The 25,797-nt window shown below is 40.5% G+C and overlaps 1 protein-coding gene across 2 annotated transcripts in view; it reads right to left on the bottom strand.

Annotated features, from left to right (window-relative positions):
• Nucleotides 1-25,797, bottom strand: part of ACVR1 (activin A receptor type 1) — an 86,511-nt gene that overhangs the window by 25,192 nt on the left and 35,522 nt on the right. For both annotated transcript variants that reach the window (XM_077761030.1, XM_077761031.1), the window contains exons 3-8: nt 22,771-23,034; nt 20,135-20,346; nt 16,643-16,742; nt 12,878-13,024; nt 6,140-6,415; nt 2,234-2,431 (exon numbers count right to left, since the gene is read on the bottom strand). In XM_077761030.1, coding sequence (XP_077617156.1) covers nt 2,234-2,431; nt 6,140-6,415; nt 12,878-13,024; nt 16,643-16,742; nt 20,135-20,346; nt 22,771-23,034 — 1,197 coding nt within the window. The remainder of the gene's footprint in view (nt 1-2,233; nt 2,432-6,139; nt 6,416-12,877; nt 13,025-16,642; nt 16,743-20,134; nt 20,347-22,770; nt 23,035-25,797) is intronic.

Below are 25,797 nucleotides of genomic sequence, written 5' to 3'. Positions count from 1 at the left end.
AAATGAGACACAGCATCCCCTTCACCCCCCCCAAAAAAAAAAAAAAAAAAAAACAAAAAAACAAAAAAACCCACAAAACCACAGCACAGAAGAGAAGCTCGACTCACCAGAATTTTAGGAACTTGAGAACCACCTAAATGATGACGTAAGAGGAAATCAATAGAAAAAAAACAACACCACCAAAATAGTCTTTCTCTACTCTTCATGATTTTTCCCCCAAAATCATGTTAAACAGATGATGCAAACTACCATTTGTTGGGCTAAATTTTAAACTGATGATTCTAATTTCAAATAGACTCGAGCTTTTAAGAGCCACTTGGGTTTATGCCTGTGACACAGGGAACACGTTTGCAACATGAATTCTTACAAAGCCCAGACCCCATGTCTCTGCCAAGTTTGGCTTTCGTCACGCAGGCTTGCTTAGAGCTGCTCCAGCACACCCACCACTGGACAGCTACCATCCTAACCTTGGGATACTGGTTTCCTCTTCATTTGGGGCAGGTTCCCTGTTGCATGGTTCACTATGACACCAATCCTTCTCTAAACTGTTTGTTAAAATAAATTAATTACAATTACATGTTCAGTTCCAAGATGCTCAAGGATTATTAGTGAGGGGGTAGGCAAATGAGGTCGATGTGCAATTCCAGGCAAAGTTCAGAACTTCATAAATCAAGAAAACAATCTCCCTGTTGCAGATAATTCTCAAGGCACTTGAATGGCACAAAATGCAAGTCAGTAAGCTCCCAACGATTGAGAAACAATTACCAAGAAACTGTTCATGGTTCCATCAGGAAAAAGAAAAGAAAAAGAAAATTAAAAGAACTGTCCAGTTACAATGCATGTATGTTTATGTTTAATCTGAAACATTGCTTTTAACAAATTCTGTAAGGGTATCAAAACAAGACACGCTTTGCTGTTGGAGGGAAAAACAAAAAAAGAAAAAAGCACCAGCTTCAGCAGCTACCGTGAAGTCATGCCAATTTTAATTATTGCACACGAAAGCTATGTTAAATTACCCTGATTCAACTTTCCTCAAAGAACTTCCTATTCTCTGGCTACGTTGTTCAGGAAAATTATGATTGCCCCAAGAATCTCAATCCTTGAGAATTCACACATTATTTAATACTTCAAATCCAGGATTCAAGCAAGTTCTAGGAGGGGAAAGTATCCTTTGAAAATGAATATTAATCTAAATATATGCCATGTTCCTGTTTATCTGCCACAATTTCAGACATGTCCTCTGAAATCAGACTTCCAGTTGAGAAGACAGAAGTTTATTTAGGTGACTCAAGAAAGTTTGCTATAATAACCGCTTTGTGGGTAGATGGGATGTGGGCAATTTGAAACAGTATACTTAGTTCTTTCAAAATACAGTGTACTTCTAGTAAAGTTCAACAATGTATTTGTGGCTAATGGGAACACATGAAAGACAAGAGTAAGTAAGACTTTATTGTATGGGTCACAGGTTAAAAATGACTGACCTATGTTTCTCTCACTGCTACACCACCACCATTTCATAAAACTTACTTACACGAGAAAAAAACAAAAACAAAAACAAAACTTACTTACACGAGGCCCAACATTAGCCACCTGTTCAGGACTTCCTGAATTTAAACTTCACTAATCCAAAAGGTACAGACTGCTTCTCACAAAGAAGTGAATTCTGAGTGTGCAACCTGAGCACTATTTTCTCCATAATCCAAATTTTGGAAGTAAAATTATCTAACACAGCAGGATTTGCCCTTTGATTTACTCGAGCATTCTTCTCAGTTAAACCTCACTTGTGAGAAGAGCAGAGGAGGAGGGAGGGTGGGCAGAAAGGTAGAACAGGAAGATGGAGAAAGGAAAGAATGAAGTATGGACCAATCAAAAGAAAAGCCAAAGAATAACTAGTCTTTTCCAGAAATACTCTTCTTTTTGGTAAGAAACAGGAAGTGTTTATTGGGGGCTTATACTTGAGACACTGGGGAGGCAGCACTAGGAGCAGATGTCCCAGCCCAAAATATTCTTCTTTTTCAACCATCATTTCCTCTTGTGTAGCTAAAATATAATCCCATTACATTCCACCTACTAGCCATAAATCAAATATAGATGCTGATAGCCTGATGTATGATTCAAGGAATAAGTATGATTCATGGAGCATTGTGGACTTAAATATTTCCTTTGCCCCTTTAAAGATCGTAGACTTGAGAGGACTTGGAAAGGACATTACTACATTAGATCAGATACTTACCATTGCTCACCATACGTCTGGCCACTTCCCACAAGACAAGTCCAAAGGCCCAAATATCAACTCTCTTGTAAGAATCGAAACAATCCACCTGGATGGTTTCATCTAGAACTTCAGGGGCCATGTAGCGTTTGGTGCCCACACGGGGGTTGTTCCCCACATCGAGCTGATTGGTACTCTGGGAATGCATGACTGCCAGGCCTAAAGGGAAGAAGACAACAGGGTGGGTTAGTTCACTACCTTTCTCACAGAGGGTTGCTGAAGGGCTTTTAAAGCAACCCCAATCAGAAGCGCCCTCCTGTGGGACTCACTGCTGCGGTACCTCCCGAGGAATCTGGAATACTGTTGTGACCAACAGAAAAAAGAACTAATGCCGGAAACATTCTGAAGCTATTATGGTAACACATAAACCCCCGAGACAAAAAGATCTGGATGAATAATAAACCGAAGCACCAAAGCTCTATGAGGCCAGTGTTTCAAGGCCACAGGAAAACAGGTTCACATGTTAAGTGGGAATCGCCAAGCATCTTATGAGAAGGAAATTAAGCTCTCCTACTCTGCCACAGCTCCCAACCATGAGCAAACACAAACTTCCAACAGTGTGAGGCAGAGAATCTGCAGTAATATATCACTACTTAAGGGGCAGACTCCATCCCTTTAGGAAGGGATGCTCATCTGAGAAACAGCAACACTGACCAAACCCACAGGCCTTTCTCTAAAATCAGGCGTACAGCCAGCATTAAACTAGCCCCCCATTCAAAGCACAGCTCTCATGTTAAATGGCTTTGAAGCACTTTCTTAAACCATGACTCATTTCAGAATTCTTCCATTAGAGAGACCCGGCATTCCATACAGACCAGGTGGGTTAGGCAGATACATGCGTGATTCACTGTGAGAATGAAATTACTTTTTGATGTACATGCCGACCAACTGAAAATGATCCCTTTAACATTCAAAATAATGAAAAGTGCCAGATTGGAACAAGCTGCCTCTATAAACCGTTGCAACCCAAGGATCCTTTGGGGATCCCTCAAGCCATCTATGAACGCTCCTGCTCCTACTCCATGGTTTTGAGGGTGTGGGATGAGGACTCCTTATCATGCCTGGGGGGTGGCACATGTTATCGCACCCTTAAAAATGACTAGGATATCAGCAATTGCATTCACTAAATCAGACCGGTTCCTCTTTCCCTGCCTTTTATAATCAACCCCAAGATTCTATGGCCACTGTGTCCCCAAACATATGCACCTCTCTACTCTTACAAGAACCAAAGAATCAAAATAACAGAATATGAGAAGGAGCAGTATAAATAGATCATGGCAGTACTAACCGTGGTGGTTTAAAAATGTGTCCTCAAGTTCTTTGAGACTTCTCCTTTCAAGAGGTGAAGCTCAACTCTCTTTGCCTTGAGGGTGGGCTGTGCTATCAAACAGAACCAGGCAGAAATGAGTGTGTAGCTTCAAAATTAGGAAATAGAAGGCATCATGGCTTCCTCGCTGCTCTCTCTCAGACAAACCCCGTGGAGAGGTCCCTGTGACAAGGAACTGAGGCCTCCCACCAACAGCCATGTTAATGGAGCCATCCTCAAAGTTCCAGCCCTCATCAAACCTTCAGATGCCTGGAGCTCTAATCGACAGCTTGACTGGAACCCACACCAGATCCTGAGCCAGAACCACAGAGCTAAGTCATTCCAAGATTGCTGGCCCTCAGATGACTATGTGAGATACCAAATTTGTTGTTTTATGCTGCTAAGTTTTAGAGGTAATTTATTGCCCAGTAATAGATAATTATCACACCAGCTAAAGAGACAAAATATCCAAATGCAATGTGTAAACTTTGGCTGAATTCTTGTGTGAAAAATAACTAGAAAAAATCTGAAAACGGACATTAAATGATATTAAAGAATTATCAGTAACAATTTAGGTTTGATATACTGATCATGCAGTGTATCAAATATTTTGGTATTTTTAAGAGATGCATTTTGAAACATTTAGAAGTAAAGTGTTGTGATGTCTGAAATTTATTTTCAAATGTATTAGCAAAGATATACGTTCAGCTACATATAGATAAAGCAAGTACGGTAAAATTTTAACAACTGCTGAATCTAAGTGTTGTGGATATCAATGATCATTGTACTTACTATTCCTCCGGCCTTTCTGCATGTTTGAATTTTTTATGATAAAAAGTTAAGAAAAGTAAATAGAATACTGAAATTTTTGCAGTTTCAATAATAGAACATGATTTCTAATGAGTGATCCTGAATTTCTGGGTATAAAGTGAAAAATTACACACAAATGATGGTCTTACAGGAGGAGCTGTCTTCTGTACCAAGATCTACTCCCTGAATAACAAATACCTTAACACAGATTTTTGTACAAATCTGTGTATCTAATTGGAAGGCTCCCAGCCAAAAGAAAGACAGATGAATAATTAATTAGTTGGACTAACTGAAAAGTACCTCTGACTCCCTATCAAGCCCCATAACCAAAGCCAACAGCTTCCTCAATTTTCCATTTCCCCCTAGACCACTGGACTATAACAGCAACTACCATCTGAATGCTTATTATTTGCCAAGCAAGTAATATAACTTCTGAATCTTGTAAGAATCATGTGAAGTAGGCAAAAGTGATTTTTAGTAACATGAATAATACTTGAACACAGTGTTATGAACATTGGAAACAATACAGAAGTACAGTGTACCGTGTCAAACACTAAAGTATTCCTTGCTAAGCTCTACCCCAACATCAAGAATAAGAAACAGTGCACTTTGGTCAGGTAAACAGATAGATTAAAATACCTGCACAGATATACAGGGTGAATAACTGGGAAAACCAGGATTCCAGCCCAAATCACCCTGCTCCAAAAGCCATGGCATAGCCATAAAACTCCAGTCCACAACTAAAACTACCCACCAAAAGCTTTAGAGCCATGCCCTTTCAATGCTATCCTAAATAGTTTTCTTCTCACACTTGCAAAACATTGTAAAATAATTCTCGGCATGAATGCAATGAGTTTCAAGAAATATAAAAGGAATAAATTTTCCTGACACATCAAGTCTTTTGTGTTTAAAAACAAGAATAAATTCTATCATTTATATAATAGAGCTAATACTGCCTAAACCTTTATCCACCTAACAATAACTATGAGTGTATAGAAGAATATAATACAAACCATTTTTTAATCAAATAGAGTGAGGACTCTCGATAGTTCCCTGAAATGAATAACCAATATTACAATTCACTTCTCATTACCATAATTATCCCCAATATCCAAGGGGTCTAAGTTGAATATAGTTTTATATACAATGAAGTTGTATATAAATGAAAACAGTCTTATTTGTAATGCAATTAAAGCTAACACTGAGCAGTATCCTAACACCATAGGAATGAGATATCCCAGCAGGGCAAATTATGAATTGGTTTAGGTTTCCTCTTTCTTCTAGAGATTTGGATGTTAGAACATTTGTCAAAACTCTTGAGAATGTATTACTTAATAATACTTAAGGTTTGTTCATTTCACATGAAAATGAAATTTTACCTCGAAATTTCACTCTGGTGAATGACACAGTGGTATACATGCTCAAGTCTTTATAAGAAACGGCTCTTTTGTCTGCAATTTACATGGTAAGGTATCAGAGATTAAGATGGGTTGATGAGTGGGGATGGATGATATGTGGCAAAGCTTAAGAACAATAAAATGTTGATGAGAGACTCTAGGTAGTGGGTATACAGCTATTCACTATGAAGTTCTTTCAATTTGTCTGCATGCTTGAAATGTTTCATAACAAAAGGTTAAAGGCAGTGGGGGGTGGGGGATGGCAGGGGGATGATGGATGCAAATCTAGCTAAAGGATGGAATGAACAGAATAGAAGTAAAAACAGTAATTAAGAAATATTTTTTAAAATTTACCCAAATCTGCTATGCAACACTGTCCATTCTTCTTAACCAGGATGTTTTTGCTCTTCAAATCTCGATGAGCAATGGCTGGTTTCCCTTGGGTCCCAAATATCTCTATGTGCAAATGTGCGAGACCACTAGCTATGGACAGCACTATTCTCAGGCAGCTAACTGTATCCAGAGTAGTCAACTGAAGATAATCATACAACGATCCCATTTCGTGATAGTGTGTGATTAACCACAACTGGGTACTGGAGTGTCTTGATGTCATGTCTGAGGCAATAAAACCTGGAGAGAGCAAGAACAAAATTAGCAGACATGTAAGGATTTCACATTATAACTTTTAGTACGCAGAAATAGAGACCCACAGATAGATACCACCTACGACAAAAAAATCATGAAACTACCACGAAAGGAGGTAACAAAGACATCAACAGAAAAATGTAATACTATTTATTCCATAAAAAGGTGCTGCTAATGAATAGGAGATTTCCATATTCATTTCCATGACAAATAATCCTTTAAAATATTTTAGATTGCATTGAGACAGGAATAGTATCTTTGTGTTTAGCCATAATGATAAGATCAAACTCTTTATCATGTTCATATTCCAAGCATAGATTATTCACCAACCACCCCAAAAGAATAAAAAACATAGTATCTCGGGGCGCCTGGGTGGCTCCGTTGGTTAAGCGACAGACTCGTGATCTCAGCTCAGGTCACGATCTCACGATTTGTGTCAGGGCTCTGCACTGCCAGTGTGGAGACTGCTTGGGATTCTCTTTCCCCTCTCTCTCTGCCCCTACCCAACTCACACTCTTTCTTGCTCTGGAAAAAGTAAACTTAAAAACATGTAAAACATTTTAAAAAACCCACATAGTATCTAGACACCTATGTTCTCGTATTGACTCTGCCTGTGATGTGCTGTGTAATACTGGGCAACTCATTTCTGTTCTCTGGATTCTCTCTACTCAAGTGTAAGATAAAGGGATACATTTATATTAAATGATCGACTACTCATCAAATAAAAAAGAAACCAAATGTAATAAGCACCTATGTTGCTCTTTGTCAATCACACAAGAAAACCAAGATAACAGTGTCTGTTGGCTAGAAAAGATATAAAAAGGAAAAATTACAATATAATGTAATGAATATGATAAAAAGTACTGTTATATCTGCAAAGGGCAACATGAGTCCTGAATAGGGAATCCTAATAATTCAGACTAGATGTTACAACACCAAGAAGTAATAACTGACCACTTTTCAAGAGTTCTTTTCAAGAAATGAGGCTTGACATATGTCAATAAAGAGGTAGAAAGAGATTTTTCTAGACATTCTAAGGGGACCCTTGAGCAAAGTGAATGACCTCTAGAACTTCCTAACCTATGAAATAAAGTGTGATGTGCATGCTTGCCTTTTCTGCTACAGAGGTGCTTTCTACGCACTCACTCTCGCATGCTCTCTCTCTCCATATATATGTGTATATATACAGACACACACATTTATATATATATGCACACATATATATTTAAACACACACACACAGCTAATGTCCTTTCCAGGCAGTGACATTTGGAACTTATAAATAAAAGAATATTTAAAAAAGATGTGGCTTGAGGAAGGATTAAATGACTTGTGAAAGGGTATGGGAAAGGAGAAATATGTGGAACACACCTCATACGTGCATAGTGCTTGATAAAAAATTTGTGTCGCTTACGCATGTATATTTTCATGGGAGTTTCCTCAATACACTAGTAACACAGATATCATTATACTCAGTTTATAAATAATGGAATTGCTGCTAGGAGATGCCAAATTACACATCCCTTAAGTAGCTGCTGACCCTGAGTTTGGTGCTAGCCATCTGGATATACTACCATCGCTCTCATAGAAAACTCTGGGAACAAAGAAACGTCCCCTATTTGATCTTTGTCATCATCAACAATACAAATGGGTAGTAAATACTGGGACTAACAAGGTGCCAGGCACAGTTCTACATGCTCTGCACATAATCCTCCAAAAATGACAGAAAGGAGACAGAGGACATCACTGATGTTAAGGCCAGTAATGGTCCCCAGTAGCCTGGCTCTAGAACCCCTACTCTTACCCATGTTGCCATAGGACCCCCAAGCAAGCTGCCTTCTACCGAGAGAAAGACAATTTGACACTTGTATCCATCGGGTATCTGCAAAGTAAATGTGATCCCCTGTCTCCTCCTCCCCTCCCTCTGAGCCGGTCCCACAGGCAGCCTCACTCCTACACCCCTTCCCCTCTCCAGTCTGTTGCCCCATCGCGATTCCCTTCGAGCCCTTCACAGGACATAATACATGTACTTAGGTATTAGTTATTCTTACTAAAGAAAATGTTTCTGCTTTATCCGTTTAAACCAAATGATATTGTTAATCATGTTCAAAAATAAACATCCTAAACTATAAGCACCACTCAAAAGAAACTAAATTACTGTTGTATATTTATATAGCCTCTACTGATCTCTCTGCCTAAAGGAGAACAGCCTCTGACTGATTGATTAAATACATACATACATACATACATACATACATACATACAGTTTATTTATTTGCTCACCTTCCCTAAGCCTCTTAGGTCTTAGGGAAGGATTTTGTCTGTCCTGTTAATTATGCTCTAGACCTTCTGGAAAAATGACTTTTAAATAGGCAGGATTTTTTTTTAACTGTTTATCTTCCAAGTGTGAATGACAGAACTACATTTGTTTCAGAGTGCTAGAGCATTTTCATGGAAATTTTGCAATTTCACTCAAAGCCCTTTACTGTTAGGGAAGACTGAACAGGTACCTATAAGGTGGAACGCTGGCACAGCCACTGGATATGTTCATTAACAGAGAGAAAAAGTGATTAGACCGAAAGCCTCTGAGTGGCGCCCAGGTGGCTCAGTCAGTTAAGCTTCTGACTTCGGCTCAGGTGATGATCTCGTGGTCTGTGAGCTGGAGCCCTGCATCAGGTTCCCTGCTGACAGCCCAGAGCCCGGAGCCTGCTTCAGATTGTGTCTCCCTCTCTCTCTGCCCCTCCCCTGCTCATGCTCTGTCTCTGTCTCTGTCTCTGTCTCAAAAATAAATAAACATTTAAAAAAAAAAAACAAAAAACAAAAGCCTCTTATTTAACAGCCAAAATCATCCTCCCAGGCTCCTCAGGAATGAAAATGAAACCCAAAATCTTATGTGAGGTCACCAGTGGCCCTGGTGAGTCTCTCCCTGGTGACTCTCCCAAGAGCCAGTCACTGCGTAGCTATGACAGCTGAGGAGTGAGGCCACCACACCGTGGGGCACATGCTGCAGAGTGTTGGGTCCCAGAGCTGGACAGCTGGGTGCCAACTGGCTCCACCATTCCCGAGCCGGGTGATCTCACACAAGTCATGTAAAATCTCCACCTTGACTTCCTCCTTGGTAAGATAAGGACAACGTCATCATCAGTCTCAAAGGGGTACTGTGAGAACAGAAGAGTAATTATAGGTACAGTGCTTTATACGATGCCTAACACAGGAAGTTTCAAGAATAGCTGGTTAGTATTACATTTTAGAATGGCTCAGTAGTCAATTAAAACCACAACAATTTTGTAATGTAATATCTTTTGCGGGTGGCCTCCTCTACTTCCACTTGGTCTCAAGAAATTCTGATTAAATAGCTAGGCAGTACCACTTAAGAGAATGAGGCAGTTCTAGAGATGGAGGGTGCTAATGGTCATCCAGTGAGAATGTACTTGATGCCACTGAACTGCCCACTTAATATGATTAAAATAGTAAACTTTATGTTTTACTATAATTTTTTAAAAGAAGAGTGTAAGATGAGACTTTGGAGTAAAATTCTCCCATTAACTCAACTCTCTTGGTCTTAGTAATGAGGAAAAGAACGTTCAGCTGCATAGAACTCTGGCCAAACGTCACACAGTGGGGCTGTTAGTGCTGAGAGTAGAAACTGGCTTCTCAAATTCCCGACCACTGTTCCTGCCACCACACAGTACAGCCTCCTGTGACCCACTTGTCTGTTGACCTTCTATACCAGACAGAGCAGAAGGAAGAGCTGAAAGGCACACTAGTCATTTGAAAGATACTGTCGTAGGGGGATAAACAATGAGGGTGCAGAGTTTCATATGGATGCATATATGTGTAAATGTTTGTAATTTATTTACTCTGAGGGGCTAGAGTGAGCAGTACTCACGGGTGGAGAGAAACCATGATCCAATACTCAATATAACATGCTCCTTTGATAAAAAAGAAAATGATCACGGAAAACCTCGAAGTCTCTATCTCCAGAAAACTGGTACAGCAAGGAAAAGAAGTTTAACCAAGTTTAGTCAACAAAGAAAAAAAAGTGGTCTATTTTTTATGAGCTTTCTCAACTAAAAGAACTACACAGTAAAATCAGTCCACACAGCTGCAATCATGACAATGGTAGAAGGATCTCATGGATGCAGAATTTCCTTGGATCATTTGGTAATAAGAAATGAACCATGTTTTGCAACTCTGTGGTCCAACTCAGGGAACTTCATTTCTTGCACATGAGTCATACTGCAGAAGTGACTTTCAGATTTCTCTTATGATTAAATCTAATTTAACAAGTATTTACTAAACACCTACCATGTGCTGGGTAGTGTCCTTGGTTCTGAGTGTGAAAGTAAAAACAGTGGAAATGATTCTTGTCCTCAGTGTACAATGGAATGGTATCACAGTTCATTTAACTCTAAAGTACTGATAAAGTGACTATTTGCATAGCCCAGCAATATCTAGAGTGTTTTGTTCAATGAACCTGTGAGCCCATGAGAATGAGTAGGGGTGCCTGAACATGCCCTTCCTTTAATGAATCTCAGAGCCCACATACATATTTATTAAGAGTATGTGCACCTGCTCATTAACAGAATTCCACTCTTTAAAGTTAAGTACTTCTTATACATCACAGCTTCTAACATAACTGACACTTTATCTGTTACTCAACCTGTCTGTTCCAGTGGCAGAGGAAAAATTGGGACACTGAAGGGCAGTTTTGACTGTGGATAAATTTTCACCTCACATTCTCACTGGAGAATCACAGAAGCAGTTCCACCAGCTAGCTACCACACTGAGTACAGAACTGTGGTTTAGAGACACACTGCCCAGGGTGGTTCTCAGCTCAACTATGTAACCTGATGGGTAATGTGAACCTCTATACCTTGGCTACCTCATCCATTAAAACTAAAAAAACAAGAGTGTCTACCCTCTTATGATTGTGGTGAAGATTACATGAGAAATGCACATTAAGCGCTTACAGCAGTGTAAGTAGTAACTAGTATGACTGGTGTAAGTAGTCATTGCTGTTACACACATGCATCCAACTATGACACAAGGTAGTGTGTGAGCAGAGCTACAGCACAGCTATAAAGCGAGGGTGTGCAGAAAAGCACAAGTAAGTCCTCTGGGAGAAACTGAAAGGGAATTGGGAAATTCTGATGGAAGGAGGGGTGCGTAGAGTGTGGGGTGGGGATCACGGGTGATCAAGACCACGAACGAAGGTACAGACACTTGAATGTTCATGGCAGTCCCAAGTAACGGTAAATATCAGAACTGCCTCCCATCTGGGGATATTTGTAGAGAAAGTCTGAGACTCCTTGGGAACCTAACATATAAGGAGTCTGGATTGGCAGCCTAGAAGGCACAAATGTGACAGGCAACATAGGAGTCATCAAAGACACCTTGAGAAGTATATCAGCTACCCGATGAGAGATAACTCAGGGCAGCAAGATGGACTGGAAATGGGAGACCAACAGCAGTGACACAAGTGACTGTCAGGACTGGGTGACAGCAACAGCCCAGCAGGTAAGGGAGGGGGAGAAGACCGCAGCAGAAACACACAATTCTAAGATGGAACACACCACCATCCTATCAAAGCAAAACTGTAGACAACTGTCAAACCATTATTTGTGGACAAACTGACTCAAGTTTAATACGAAACTGGCAGTGATGGAATAGAAATAAACTCTCGGAATGGCCTTCCTATAAGTCAAATCTCATCCAATAGTCACAAGTGTCCAACACTATCCTATAGAGTCCACTTCTATAGAACCTTTATACCCACTAGCAAAGAAACACTCTGGGCAGCATTCACCATACACGTATTAGTATAAACACATTTAGAGAAACTTTCCAAAGACACAGAAGCCAATGGGAACAAGGAATATTCTCATTCCTTATACTTCCAAAGCAGTATTTCAATAGGCTCCTCACAGATTTCACAAATGGTTCTAAGCCTTCGTTTCCAAATTAAAATGGATGCTAAATCCCTCTGTAAATCTGGGCTTTAAAAACCATGCCTAGTTTGAGGGAACGTGCATTTAATTACGATGTCCCTGGGAGCTGTGAATCTCTAGGAAATCGTCCAAAGAGCTTTCTTAGTTTGATTCAATAAATATTCAAAAAGGGTGCGGTAAGTAGAACAACGGATGAAGCCTTGAAGTGAACAATATGGGGTAAATTTTTGTTGCTTAAATAACAACCTACAGAATAAGAATTAGCAATAATGATTTCATTTTCATCATCATCCAGAGAATCTTCAAACTTCACTTCTTTGCAGATTTAAATGAGAAATTAGGGCTAAAAAAATTAAACATGATATAAATGCTGACGATCCCTGTTATCACTTTTCAGGGGAGACTTGCAAATTCACATCCACCAAATCTGAGAGGGCAAAGGCAGGCAATTCTTTCTTTCTAGATAAGATAGAGAAGGGATTATCTTTGTACTTACCTAAAATATTTTCATGCCTCAGCATCACAGTGTTGTACAATTCTGTTTCCCTGAACCATGACTTCTCATCCCGGGAGGAGAAGATCTTCACAGCGACGTTCTCCCCTTGCCAGCTGCCCCTCCACACCTCACCATACCTGCCTTTCCCTGTGGAAAGCAACACAGAGGTGACGTCGGACTGGAGAACAGGAGAGGTAGCCAGGACATCTCTTGCCTGCACCTCTTAACCCCTTCACCGTTTACGTGCAGGAACTGAATCTGGGGATACAAATACTACCACCTTTCTCCCGTGAAGACATAAAAAAGTAAGCCGGGGCTGCCCTCCACTCCTCGGCCACCTGCTGTCATAACAAATTAAACACCCTCAGTGTCTGCACGCTACAACTAGCTGCTAATTACTAAGTTTGCAGTTAAATTCCTCTGTTAAAAGCCATGAAACATATACGTTTTTGAAAAACACCCGAAAGTTAGTAAAACTAAGAAAATGGTACAGAGTATTAGATTTCAATGTTGTTCTGAGAAAAACAAAAAAATAATAAAAAACCTGCGTGTGTCCAAACTGAATACCTTTATGATTCCTTCCCTTCAAACAAGATCAACACAGACATTTTCTTGGGAATCCAAATCTGTGAATTTACACAGGCATTTATATTTTCATAAGGGAGAGACTATTAAGTTTGAGATTTGTGTTCTGAACGATCCCCCCAAGAAAAAAAAATCACACGTAAACACACACACACACACACACAAAACTGTGCGTGGGTAGGAAACCAACAAGCAGCCACTACCTTCCCTAAAGGATTTCTTGGCAGAGGATATATTTCAAAAGAGGATTTGCAGAGTCTTAAAGACATAATCCCAGAACAGTTCCGATTCCTGACATTGGTCATGGGTATTTGCTTGTTAGACAGCCCCTGTGGTGCCAGAAGTGGGCCACACCACAAAGGCCCCTTGGAGAGGGCGTTTCCCAAAACGTGGTGACTCTAGTTTGTGATCTGCTTTGTGGGGTGCACGCCCTCCGCTGCAGCAGCAACACAACTGTCAGCCTGTCCACGGCTTGCTACCTCTTCCATTCTTCTCCTTAATTATAGGTAGGGGTGATGGGGGAGGTTGGGAGGAGGAGGTAATTACCACGAGACTTCGGGGATCAACACAGGGTATAATCAGGGTAAAGACACACGCGGCACCTACATACAGCAAAGGCAGGGGATACACCTCGCGGGGCAGCAGGGCTTTCCACCAGGCAGGTGGCTGCTGGGAGTCACAGCTTGTAATAAGCAGCTGCGGTACCACCTGCGCACATAGGAACATCACTCTTTGCTGAAAAACTAAGCCACGAGAAACCCAAACATAGAGAAAGGAAGCATGCCTATCGAGGTGATTATGTTCTGACGCAAGATCCACAACACGCACTCTAGAAGTCCTCTTAATAAACAATGTCCCTGTTAAGTACCAATGACTACTCCAAAAGGAGGTTAAATGTGGCCAGGAAGTCATCGCTGTGGGCTGCTGTCAGGTCACAAAAATAGTATTTAGAGCAGGACTCATTTTAATACAGTCACAGCAATTGCCCAGCATTTGCAGTGCGAGATGAAGGCTAGTGCTAAGACAGTATAAAATAGGCTGCTCAAAAATAGTATGCTGATCTCTTCCTGCCTTCGGTAAAATTGTGTATCTTTATTCGCCCTTTGTCCTCACAGTCTCTTTAGGATGGAGAGAAAAAACATGCCGGAGAACTGTATACATTACTACAAAGTTGCCTTAAATCCCTTCTTTTTTTTTCTGTAAGGAAACAGAGATGGATGTCAAGATAAGTAGACAGATTTAAAATGGAAACGTACTTCAATGGTTTTCAAATGCTTTTAAGTTGTCAAGTGCTTTTTAGAAATGCAACCTTCTGTAGAAGTCGCTAAAAACAGAAACAGGGCAGCCCAGAAGTTCTGGCCATGGAGCCCCCATGGGAATCCCTAAGGTATCAGAAATTTGGGGGGTTCACTAATCACTATCTGATCTAGTCCAACTTTCCTATGCTTCTGAACCCAAAACGGTAACACACTATCCAAGTGGTTCATCCCATACATTTTTATTCAACACTGTACCACATGAACACTAACTATAAGCTACTGAAATGGCATTGCTTTTATGAAAGTCTTTAGCACTGAACCAACAAAATGCTATAATTGAATTTACACTATTTCAAAGAATGCTCAAGAATATCTGCACTACCAAAAACAGTATGTCTTTTTAAAGGCACAGTATTATTTTGCCCTTTGGACTCTGGGGTCAGTCTCTAAAAATTGCTATTGAGACCAGGAACCCTGTGAATGGTGACTGGCCATGGGACAGGAGGGTAGGGGTAAGCGAGACGGCAAACATCCCTGTCCTTGCCTTCTCACTCCTACTCAAGTACCCGTCCCTGTTCATAATCAAATGGGATGTCAGGTAGCACAAGAAGACAACTCTGGTTGTATGCAATGGGCACATCTGGGGCTCTTCCATCTTTCTGTGCTCACAGTCCATCATGGAAGAGAAGCATGAAGCGTGGTCCAGAGCCAGTCCCAGCAGCTGCAGACCTACAGCAAAGGCAAAGGACTCCTGCTGGCCCGCTGTGTGCCCGAAAGGGTGCCTGCTGCTCTTCCACACTGCCCAGCCCCCTTCCCATGATCAGGCCTCAGGGGTCCTGGCTTCCATATAAACAGAAAGAAAAGTCAGAGGGTAGCAGCCAAGTGGTGAGGGCACCTTATGGGGGCCAGCCTCCTCCCAAAAGCAAAAGATGGGATGACTGGAGCTGCAAAGAAAAGAAAGCAGGAGAACTAGAAAGAGCGTGTGGGGGTCCCCACGGCCATCCCTGCATACCGTCCAAAACAGAAATTCAAGACAACTACCATGGGACTTGGAAATACCCGCCAAATAAAAGTTAAAGTACTAAAACTCGGGACTTCCCCTAAAAAGAGCATTTTGTACCATCTTCCTAGAGGGCGTTCAGCAATTTATAAACAACCCATAAAAATGTCACAAATTTTGACCCAGGACTCCCAATTCCTGGAAATGTATTCTGAGCACTCAAAAGAAAGATGCAAGGCATGCAAAAGCTTGTCGGAGTAGTACCATTAAAATTAAACGATCTTTCAAAAGACCATGATTACACAACCTTTTAAAATATTTGTGATGTGTACAGACATATGGAAACGTATATGAGCTTAAAACTGAGGAGGAACACAAATTGTATACATGTTATGACTACATCTATATATAAACCTGTTCCTAGATGGGAAATTAGGAGAGGCCACAGAGAAATGGCTATCACTCTTGTTTAAATAAAACAATTTTAAAGGTAGCCTTGGTAAATTTATCTCATTATTTTTAAAGGCAGTGGGAGAGTGAGTGGGACTGGAGAATTGCCATAAGCAAGTGTATTGTCCAAACGCCTACGCACCTCAGATCACTCAATGCCTGTAGTCAGGAGCAGCCATACTATACAAATTCTGTTCCCCTGCCTTCCCATCATCCCAGAGGGTCTACCTGCAACTAAAAGCTTTTGACTAGCCATTCTTCAGACTAACTAGCAAGAGTTTCCTTCAACAAGAACTTCAACAAGTGGAGGTGCTGAACACAAGTCACAGGAAACAGATACATAGCCACACCATCTCCTGTTGTTTCATGAGCAACAGGCAACAAGGGGCAGATTTTTCGAGTCCCACCCTGCTTCCAGAGCCACAGCTAACATTGCATACAACCCACAGAGGAAGAAAAAAAAAGAATTACCGACACACTCCAACAGTGTGATCTGACGAGCCACTGTTCTTTGTACCAGAAAAGGGAGACCAGAGCCACTTCCTGATGTACATGAATGATCCAATAAATCCTGTGGTTTGAGACAAGGAGAAAAAAGAAACTACTGAGAAACAGTTCCCGGTGCAGAGCACTAGCACACGTAGCACAGTTACTCGCACGGAGACAGCAATCCTGGACATGTAGCCCGTTAGTGTGCACAGAAAGGCCTGCTGGAGGAAGAACTGGTTTTCTTAGGGAAACCAAGAGCTAGCCCTTTCCCTAACATAAGACAGGGTTTCCTGAGGGAGTAGGAGTCTTTTTGTACATCCAGAGTTTTGGAATAAAAAATATGTGTTAAAAAAAAAAGCTGAGGGGACAACAAATCAAAGATGCAAATTAGAAAGTCCAAGAAGCAGGGCTGAGCATGAAGGGAAACAACAGAAAGAGGAACAAGTGGAGCAAAAAGGAAGGGCCTTCAATTCCAAGGCTCAACATAACTAACCATGTTCTGCTCTGCTCATAACTATCTATGGAAGGAGCCACTATAGTTGGTGTGCCAACTAAGGAACTCTAAAAAGGAATAAATGAATTAGGAATAAGGAACATACAATTCTAATGTCGCTTATATTGGAAAGACTCCAGTGGCCAGTGGGTCATCTAACTGGTACACTCAAGCAGAGAGGGGCCACCTGGATGGCAGTTACCCTTCAGGTAGGTGAGGAACAAACCATCCCAAAAGTTAACCCTAGATGTCATTTCTTGGTGTGAATTATCCACAAATCAGAGAAGAAAAATAAACCTTCATTTAAAACATAAAACCATGCCCCAAACCTATTCCTACAAATGAATATACTGTGGAAAAAGCTCCCAATTAGTTCATTCATCATAAATTTTTCCTTCTGATTCTCAGTGCAAGTCAAAGAGTAGATGACTTTTTGTATTGGGAATTGATCATTGTAATACACAATATTGTGCCCAAGGTGATAGGTGGTAAGGTTGCAATAATGTTGAGCTAACATTCCCCAAAGCTCATCCTTTCCCAAACATTTTAGCTAGTCTGTTAAAGCAATACATTGATTTGTCTGAATTTCATCTTCTTTTACTTACTCTGAGCACCACTGTGAAGTACTGTTGATCAGCAAAATTACCAAAATCTGAACATCCAAAGGAAGATATTTAGAATCCTTAAAAACCACAAAATGGATAATCAACAAGAAACTGAATGCAGATCAAGTAGTTCCATATCTCCCTAACCATCTCTTTTGCTGTTCTGTTTTCTCGTTATTCATTCAATTTTTTGAGAGAATAATTCTGAAAATTAAACAAATGTGTTTTTTCATAATATGTAATCGTGGTTTTAAATCTAGTTCATAGACTTAAGGCGGGGGAGGGGAATCAACCAAAGACTAACAGATATCTACTTCAACTTCTGGATCCCAAGGCTTCTTTTTCAATGTAGGAAGCTGTTCAGTAAGATAGACTTTGTTGAGCCACAGAGCACGTCACTTAAATAAGCAAGCACATAGATGAATAATGATAACTTGTTTAAACAGTGTTCTTTACTGGGCTACCATGTCGCTATACACTGTCATCCAAGAAGGCTGCTTTGAGAAGACTATTTTAGCATATACTCCCATTCCTCTTCCAGACTTACAGGAGCTACTTAACAGCGATTTACACTAGATATTCCTATCACTGTCCATTGTGGTTGGCAAGCTCTGGGAAACAGCGTTCTGACTAAGCTGCTTGAGAATCTTACTTCACTAAAGCTTTGTCAGGATTCCACCTCATATCTTCTTGCTACAAACTCAATATACTCATTTAATTTTGCTTAATTTTTGAAATAAACTCCAAAATACATTTCTAACGAAAAACCGTGTTTCTTTCCTTTGGGACACAGAATGCCCTCTTCTGTTTTCCCGATTCTGCTGTACTACAATCTAAATAGAGAGGGAAATGGAAGAAAACGAGGTTCCTTCCCCCCTTTCATACAAAAAAGTACACCTGACTGGTGGCCCAATGGCAGGGAAGGCAGAGGAGGATGGGATATTTCCTAGCCTGTATCAGCTACCACCAAATGTTTTAACAACTAGCCCAGGTTGGTCCAAGAACAGCGCCAGAGCTACTGGTGCTGGTGAGGGTAAGTCTTCTCCAGCAAAAAGGTAGTTGCAGGGCAGGCTTAAGTGGAGAACTACCAGACACTGTTAAGCTTGTCCCCTAGCAGGACGAGACTTAATATGACACGATCTTAGGTGATGTATGGCCATGGCATTGAATAACATTGAGTCACATTAGAAAGTTATGACCTGGACAGTCTTCCATCAGATTATGACAGGGGGAGTCTTAATTTTCTATTAGCATGTCTTTACCACCTAAGACTCACCCATCTTCACCTTTTTCAAATGAGGCATCAGACTCAGCATAGCATCACTTTCGAATGCTTCTCTCTTTTGCATTCTACGGTCACCTATTTATAGGAAGTGGTTCCCTTGTCTCGCTTGATGTTTAAAGTTTCTGTACAATTAATACTTGACAATTTTTTAAAGAAAGGAAGACATTTTAATGTGATTTCATTGTTTAAAAGTATGCAAAAGAATAACTTTAAAACATATAAATACAATGATGTCTAACCCCGAGTTGTCCATGAGGGTAGGTACCAGCCACGTGTTGACTTTTAGCAAGGGAAATGTGGCTAGTGTGAACTGGTATATGCTGTGAGTGTAAAGTATACACCAGATTTGAAAACTTCATTCAAAAAAAAAAAAAAAAAGAATGCAAAATATCTTATTCATCATTCTTTATGGTTAATGATTATATGTCAAAATGATAACAATTATATTTGTTTGGATAAACATATTATTAAGATTAATATCACCTATGGTTTGTCCTTTTTAAACTTTTAAAGCAGCCACTAGAAAACTTAAAACTACATATGTGGCACATGTATTTTATTGGGTAGCACAGTTTAACCAAATGACTACACTCCACAAGGGGGCAGCACAGGAGCATGAAAAGTTTAATTGCTGCTTTTTTTGGATGTCAAATTTTAAAGTCTTAAATTACAGGGTGTTAAAATAATCTAGAAGAGAAAGTGATTTTAATATTAAGCAAAGGTGCTTTTTTTTTTTGAAAGTACTGTTATTGCTAAAAATAGAGTAAGTGAATTACTTCAAGCCCCCCCTCCCCAAATTATAGACGATTCTCTGCACCTTTTCCCCTACTCCCAAAAGAAAAGTAACTACCAAGAATCTACTAAAATAAATCCCCTCCCTTATTTAATATAAATGTCTGCCTAGAATAAATGTTCTCATACAGGGGAGACTAAACAGGTGCCAACATATGCTTGCCTAGGACACAAGTGACCAGTGGTATGTGTGCACACTGTCCAGTCACCAGCCACTGGTTAGCATTCTATGGCGGAAATGGGAAAGCATCTTCAGCCATCTGTGTTATGCTTGGGATTCCCTGGGGTCACACACTCACTGCTAAAGTGCTGTCTCCAACATTGGTGGTGATGAGCCCTTCGATGGTGCCGTACTCCACATCTCTGGGATTGAGGCGTTCTTGATTGCGCCTTTTAAATTTTCGGAGAGCGACTCCCAGTAGGCAAGCTAGAAGGCATACTGCAAACACTACAGACAGAATAATGAGGCCGACCTCCAAGTGGAAATTCTGTGTTCCAGGAAAGGATTTCCCTGGAGATGGGGGAGAAAAGGGCAATTGGCTGTAAGGATCACTGTTTACTGATTATTTAGCATAACCAACACCTCACAAGTAGCTCCTGATCCTGACCATATAGTCTTGCAAGTCACCAACTGTTAAAACTAAAATACTTCCTAACACCTGGCCAGTGGCCCAGTCATTTGAACCATTATTCATTTAGACACAGTCAGAGTCTGAAAAGATTCCACAGAGAACCAACTGTATTAATGCATGTATGTGGAAGTGCTTTTAAAATATGAAGTGCTAGACAAATCTCCGGTACTATTCTTATTAACATGGATATGATCTGTACAAATGCTTTATCCTCAGCCCTTACAGGCAGAGATTATGATGTAATACTCCTGTGAGAAAGCACTATCTGAGTTAAAACCAAATCACCCAATCTGTGGTTCTCCTCAGTGTATCTTGGATCTACTGCAGAATTCTCATTGATCTCTTTACATCACGATTTCTGCCTAGGATTCTTGCCTAGGAACCTATTCATTCATCTGTTCTTTTACTCACTTATTCAATATTCATTCACTCACTCAAAACATTCATTCACTGATTCACTCACTTGCCTAATCACTCATTCACCCCCTCGCCTGGCATTATTACATTACCCATTCAAACATCCGTGCATTCACTCCAACATTCACATACCACTCAGGCAAATACACACAAAGACGCTCTACTTGCCTAGTGAGGTAAATGAAAAATTTCTTGACTGGATAGTGAAGCTCCATAATTAAAAGGTCCCCAAACAGGGGTGCCTGTATGGCTCAGTTGATTGAGTTACTGAGTCTTGGTTTGTGCTGGGGTCATGATCTTGTGGTTCATGGGATTGAGCCCCACATCAGGCTCCTTGCTGAGAGTGCAATTTGCTTGGGATCCTCTCTCTCCCTCCCTCTCTTACTCTCTCTCTCTCAATAAATGAATAAACACTAAAAAAGTCCCCAAACAAGAATTATCTCTGAATGTCAGAACCCTTATGACATCATGTCACCAAGCTCTGTTCTTCCCCACATATGCCTCTCTTCCACATCCCTGCTTCCTTCCGCAATCCGAGTGCAAGCCTGATGTCCTTTACACATTTCTTTTAACTTTCCAATCCAAATTAATCAACAACTTGGCACATTACGCTTTGTGGTACATGTCACTTTTACGATAAAGTGTAAAACTAATTATATACAACATTAAATTATAAATATTATGCCTCCCTACTTGAATGAGAGATTCCTTAAGTAAAGAAAATAAATTATCTATTACAATTCAGAGTCTTGCAGTGCTCTGCAGATTTCTCTACTTCCCATACTGTAGGTATAACTTTTATGTGAGTGCAGGTACTTCTTCATGTCCATCCACTCTATTAATACCAATTTAAGTCACAAAGGTTAAGAGTAAAGTTTTTTCCATCAAGTACCCTTTTAGTTTTAACCATTTAAATACTTAATGTCACTTTAAAAAATCTTCTTTCATTATTCAACCCTATTTGCCTATCAGAATTAACATTTTCTATAAGTCTTGAGGTTATCACCATAACCAAAACACTGCCCTACATGATCTTGTATCAGTTTTTTTTGTCTTGTTTTGTTTTGATTTCTCTGCCTCTTCTGCTGTTAGCTGACATTTCTGACAGTGGGCAACCCAGTAGCCTCTCCTACTCCACATCCTGGTTTACTTCTTTTGTGAGTGCAAAATTAAATAATTATGCCTATTAAAAATGTACTATAGATGGAGATTAAACTTTGTATTGAAGTGAGTCCACAAAGACTAAGAAACATTAGTATTTGTAGGGACTTTGAGACAGCAATGTAGGGCTCATTTTATGGGGAAACAGTTTCAAAGAAAGACTGTTTTCCACTAAATATGGAATCCATTTGAATACAACATGGAAAAGATTCCACATAAACTACAAGGTTCCTGTGAAATCCTACCCAGCTTCAAGCTTCAGTAATGGTTCATTGGGAAATCAGACAAAGGGAGCAAAGGTTGGTAAGGCTTTGTCTCCTTCCTCAAAGAGAAGGAAATATATTCTACTCAGCCACTGGATTCTTATGTTCCATTTGACTTCCTACACACTCAACAAAGAGATGAATATTCACCAAGCCGAACTGTTTTGGTTGAAAAGCATATCAGGAGCTCTTCACCTGCTCATGACTATGAAGAGAGATCTGGTCACCCAAGCCACTCCCCAAAATGGACACCACACGTTGCTCACTTGCTCATAGATATTTATCCCCCATTAGACTCTATAAGGCCACCTTTCCCTCCTCACCTACTGCTACCTTCCTTGTCACCCATGGCCTCTAGTTCAAAGAGTAGGAGGAAAGCCTTGTGGCTACGTCCATCTTTAACCCACACAGAACAACACTAACAGAAACCCTTGATCTAGAAATAGAAAAGTCCATGGGAACCTTTGGTGGGCAGCTGGGCCGTGATGTTCCTGTTACACCAGTCGCCTTGGCAACACTCCACAGCTTGGCCAGGTGACGGCGGGGTCTTACAGGTCATCTTCCCTTGCTCGTAGACCTGGAAACAGCCTTTCTGGTAGACATGGAAGCCATCGTTTATGCTCAGTGAGGAAAAGCACTGCTGGCCTTCACAGTGGTCTTCGTTCCCACAGGAGAGGCCTTCACACACACACATGTAAAGTTTGGGGTTTACCTTGGGCTTCTCATCTGTAAAGAAGCAAGAGGAAAGAAAAACATCACTACGTGGAGTGTACCCCATTAGAGGAATAGGATGGTTTCCCCAAGACCATTACAACACATTCACCAAACAGAAGGTCAGGCCAAGCATCATCACTGGCCATGATGTCCACATTTTGTTATCTTGTATCTCTCACTTGACCAACTACCAAATGATAATCAACTCTCAATAAAGGAACACATTTATACAAGCTGTGTACTCTTTTAGATCATACCAGGCCAAAGGATGGTTATCATGTAACTAGAGGCTTCTGAGAATCAACATCCCCCCACTGCGGTTTTCACATTATCTTCAGCCTAATGGGTTGTCACATCCCAACTCCTGTATCAAAATAAAATGTTTTTCCAGGACATAATGCTCATTACCTTTATTTTATGTTTTCTAAAAAAAAAAAAAAAAATCTCCTAAATATAGGGCAATTGTCAATGCCAGTTCCTGCAAACTCCATGCTAATTCATCAACTAGCAATACTAGGAATACTGGTGTTCCCACCATTATCTATAAGAGCCCAGTATAATCGAGAGTTTACAAGGATGCAGTCTATAATTACAAATGTCTATTACCAATATTTCCAGCTAGATGCCTTAGACTAATTTTTCAATAGTAATGACACTGAAGTGTTGCTGAAAACATGAAGTTTTCATGTTGATTACAATGGAAATTCATCACTGCTTACATATTGTCTGGCAGGAAAAAAAATGGCACTGATCATTGAAGGTGAGGGTACAAGGAGACAAAGGGAATAGAACAATGTTTTCACAGTAAGGTAACACATGGTACCACAGGAGCAGTGCATGCCTGCTAGGTCCAAGGTGTGATGGAAAGGTACCTTGTACATCAGTGAAGCACATCTAATCAGACCTCCTAATTGTCTCCTTCTGGAGACATCTGCAATCTAATTTTTGCAACCTAATTTTTCAGATCACTCTCTCTTTTCCCCTCCCTTGTGAGAATTAGTTCGGACTTGCTGGTCCCAACAGTTTGCACTAGTGGGGGAGAAAAGTGAAGAATGCAAAGAGCCAAGTCCTAGAGGTTCCAAAGCAGTGTTCCAATAAAGAAATTCAGCTTCCGGAGCTCCCTCCAAAGGTCTGTGGCACAGACTGACTTCTGATTCTTGAACCCTCTGTAGCAGGTCTGTGAGATAACTACTTCTTTCTTAAAATAACAGGTCGGGGAGCTGTGCTTTCAAGAGGAGACCTTAAGGTAAGGTCTTTGAAATGTCAAGTTCATTTACACAGATTTGTGTGGGTGTTTGTAGAGACGTGGGTTATCTCAAAAAGAGAAAAGTGTTCTTAATCTTTCTTCTTCCCTCTTCAAAGAAGTGAAAAATAGTTCACTACCCACTGTAATGTGGGTGCCTCATCCCACAGAGTAAGTGCATGCAGACACACAGACACAAGCCTTCTATTTATAATTGACTTGCTAGTTCTTTTGAAAACCACAAGGGGCTCATCCAAGAGCAAAGACATGCCTGAAAGCAGGAGATCCAAAATAGCCGCTGACAGTGTATGTATGTCACCAGTCTCACCCCCGAGAATCAAAAGCCTCAGACATTTTTAATGAGCGAAAATTTTAATGAGCCAAAAGATAGTCTTTATTTTCCCTGCCTCGAGAAATCCCAGCACCAATCTATTTCTATGAGGATGAGAAACATATATATCTGTTGACATAACCCAGCAAAAGTTTACACTTGCCAAAAGTGAGTTGAAAGATAATATTTCTAGGGAGTCTAGACATGCTTGCCACTCTTGAATGGCACAAAGCTGGGCTGAGCGCTGCCAACTATGCTGTCCAACAGGTGATAATTCTTTGGAGGGAAATGGATGGGCAGGGTAAGGGCCGGGGGGAGCTAACGGTGTCATGTTGATTTGTTTGTGATCTACAGCAGGGGATTTAAAATACTATATTTAAAAGCTGTGCAATAATGCAATGTATGAAAATCTGAAACACAAACATGTATCTTAAATTCCTAAATATTTTCAAAGGTCAAAGATATCCAAGGATGTCAGAGAGGTTGTGTCTATTGACACTGGGTTGGGGCTGAAGGGTTAGCGTTAGGATGAAGGGATAAAATGAAAATAATGTGAGAGAGGAGCCGTTTGTGCATTGAGAACGGACTGAGGAGTATGCACTAACTCAACTCGCCGGGCCTATGGTCCAGTAGGAACAACAACAAACAAGTAACCATAGACAATAGAGGCTCATTCACTGATCCTATGGAAACGGATGGCCCCGGTACAAAATAATTAATGACATCTTGTGGTTTTGATAAAAAAGATCAAATTAAAAAAAAAACATTGACAACAACAATAATTTCTTTAATGTGCTCTCAGAGTGAACTCTGCTCTTAAAATTAAAGTCCTGCGGTGCCTTGGTTGGGTCAGTTGGTGGAGGATGTGACTCTTGATCTCAGGGTCAAGAATTCAAGCCCCAAGTTGGATGTGGAGTCTACTTATATATAAATAATAAAATTAGAGCCAAAACTGAACTCTAGCTCACAGACATAAGTAAGATGTGGACCGCCTTTCCAAGGTCTCTAGCTTTTGATGGGTTGTAGAGATGGTCTGACAGATGTTTGGAATGTAACCTAAAGAATTTTGCCAGAATTGAGCAGCATGGAGTAAATACCATCTTCAGTAAGAGTCAACTCACTATATCCAACTAAGAGGCATGACAGATTATAAACCGTAATCACATCTTATCCTTGCGTGTTGGGGGTGGGGGGGGGTCCT

This window comes from Crocuta crocuta, unplaced genomic scaffold, assembly GCF_008692635.1.
Source record: "Crocuta crocuta isolate KB4526 unplaced genomic scaffold, BGI_CrCroc_1.0 scaffold153, whole genome shotgun sequence".
Lineage (NCBI taxonomy): Eukaryota > Metazoa > Chordata > Mammalia > Carnivora > Hyaenidae > Crocuta > Crocuta crocuta.
Note: the sequence above shows the minus strand (reverse complement) of the source record. Positions and strands in the feature narration are given on the sequence as shown.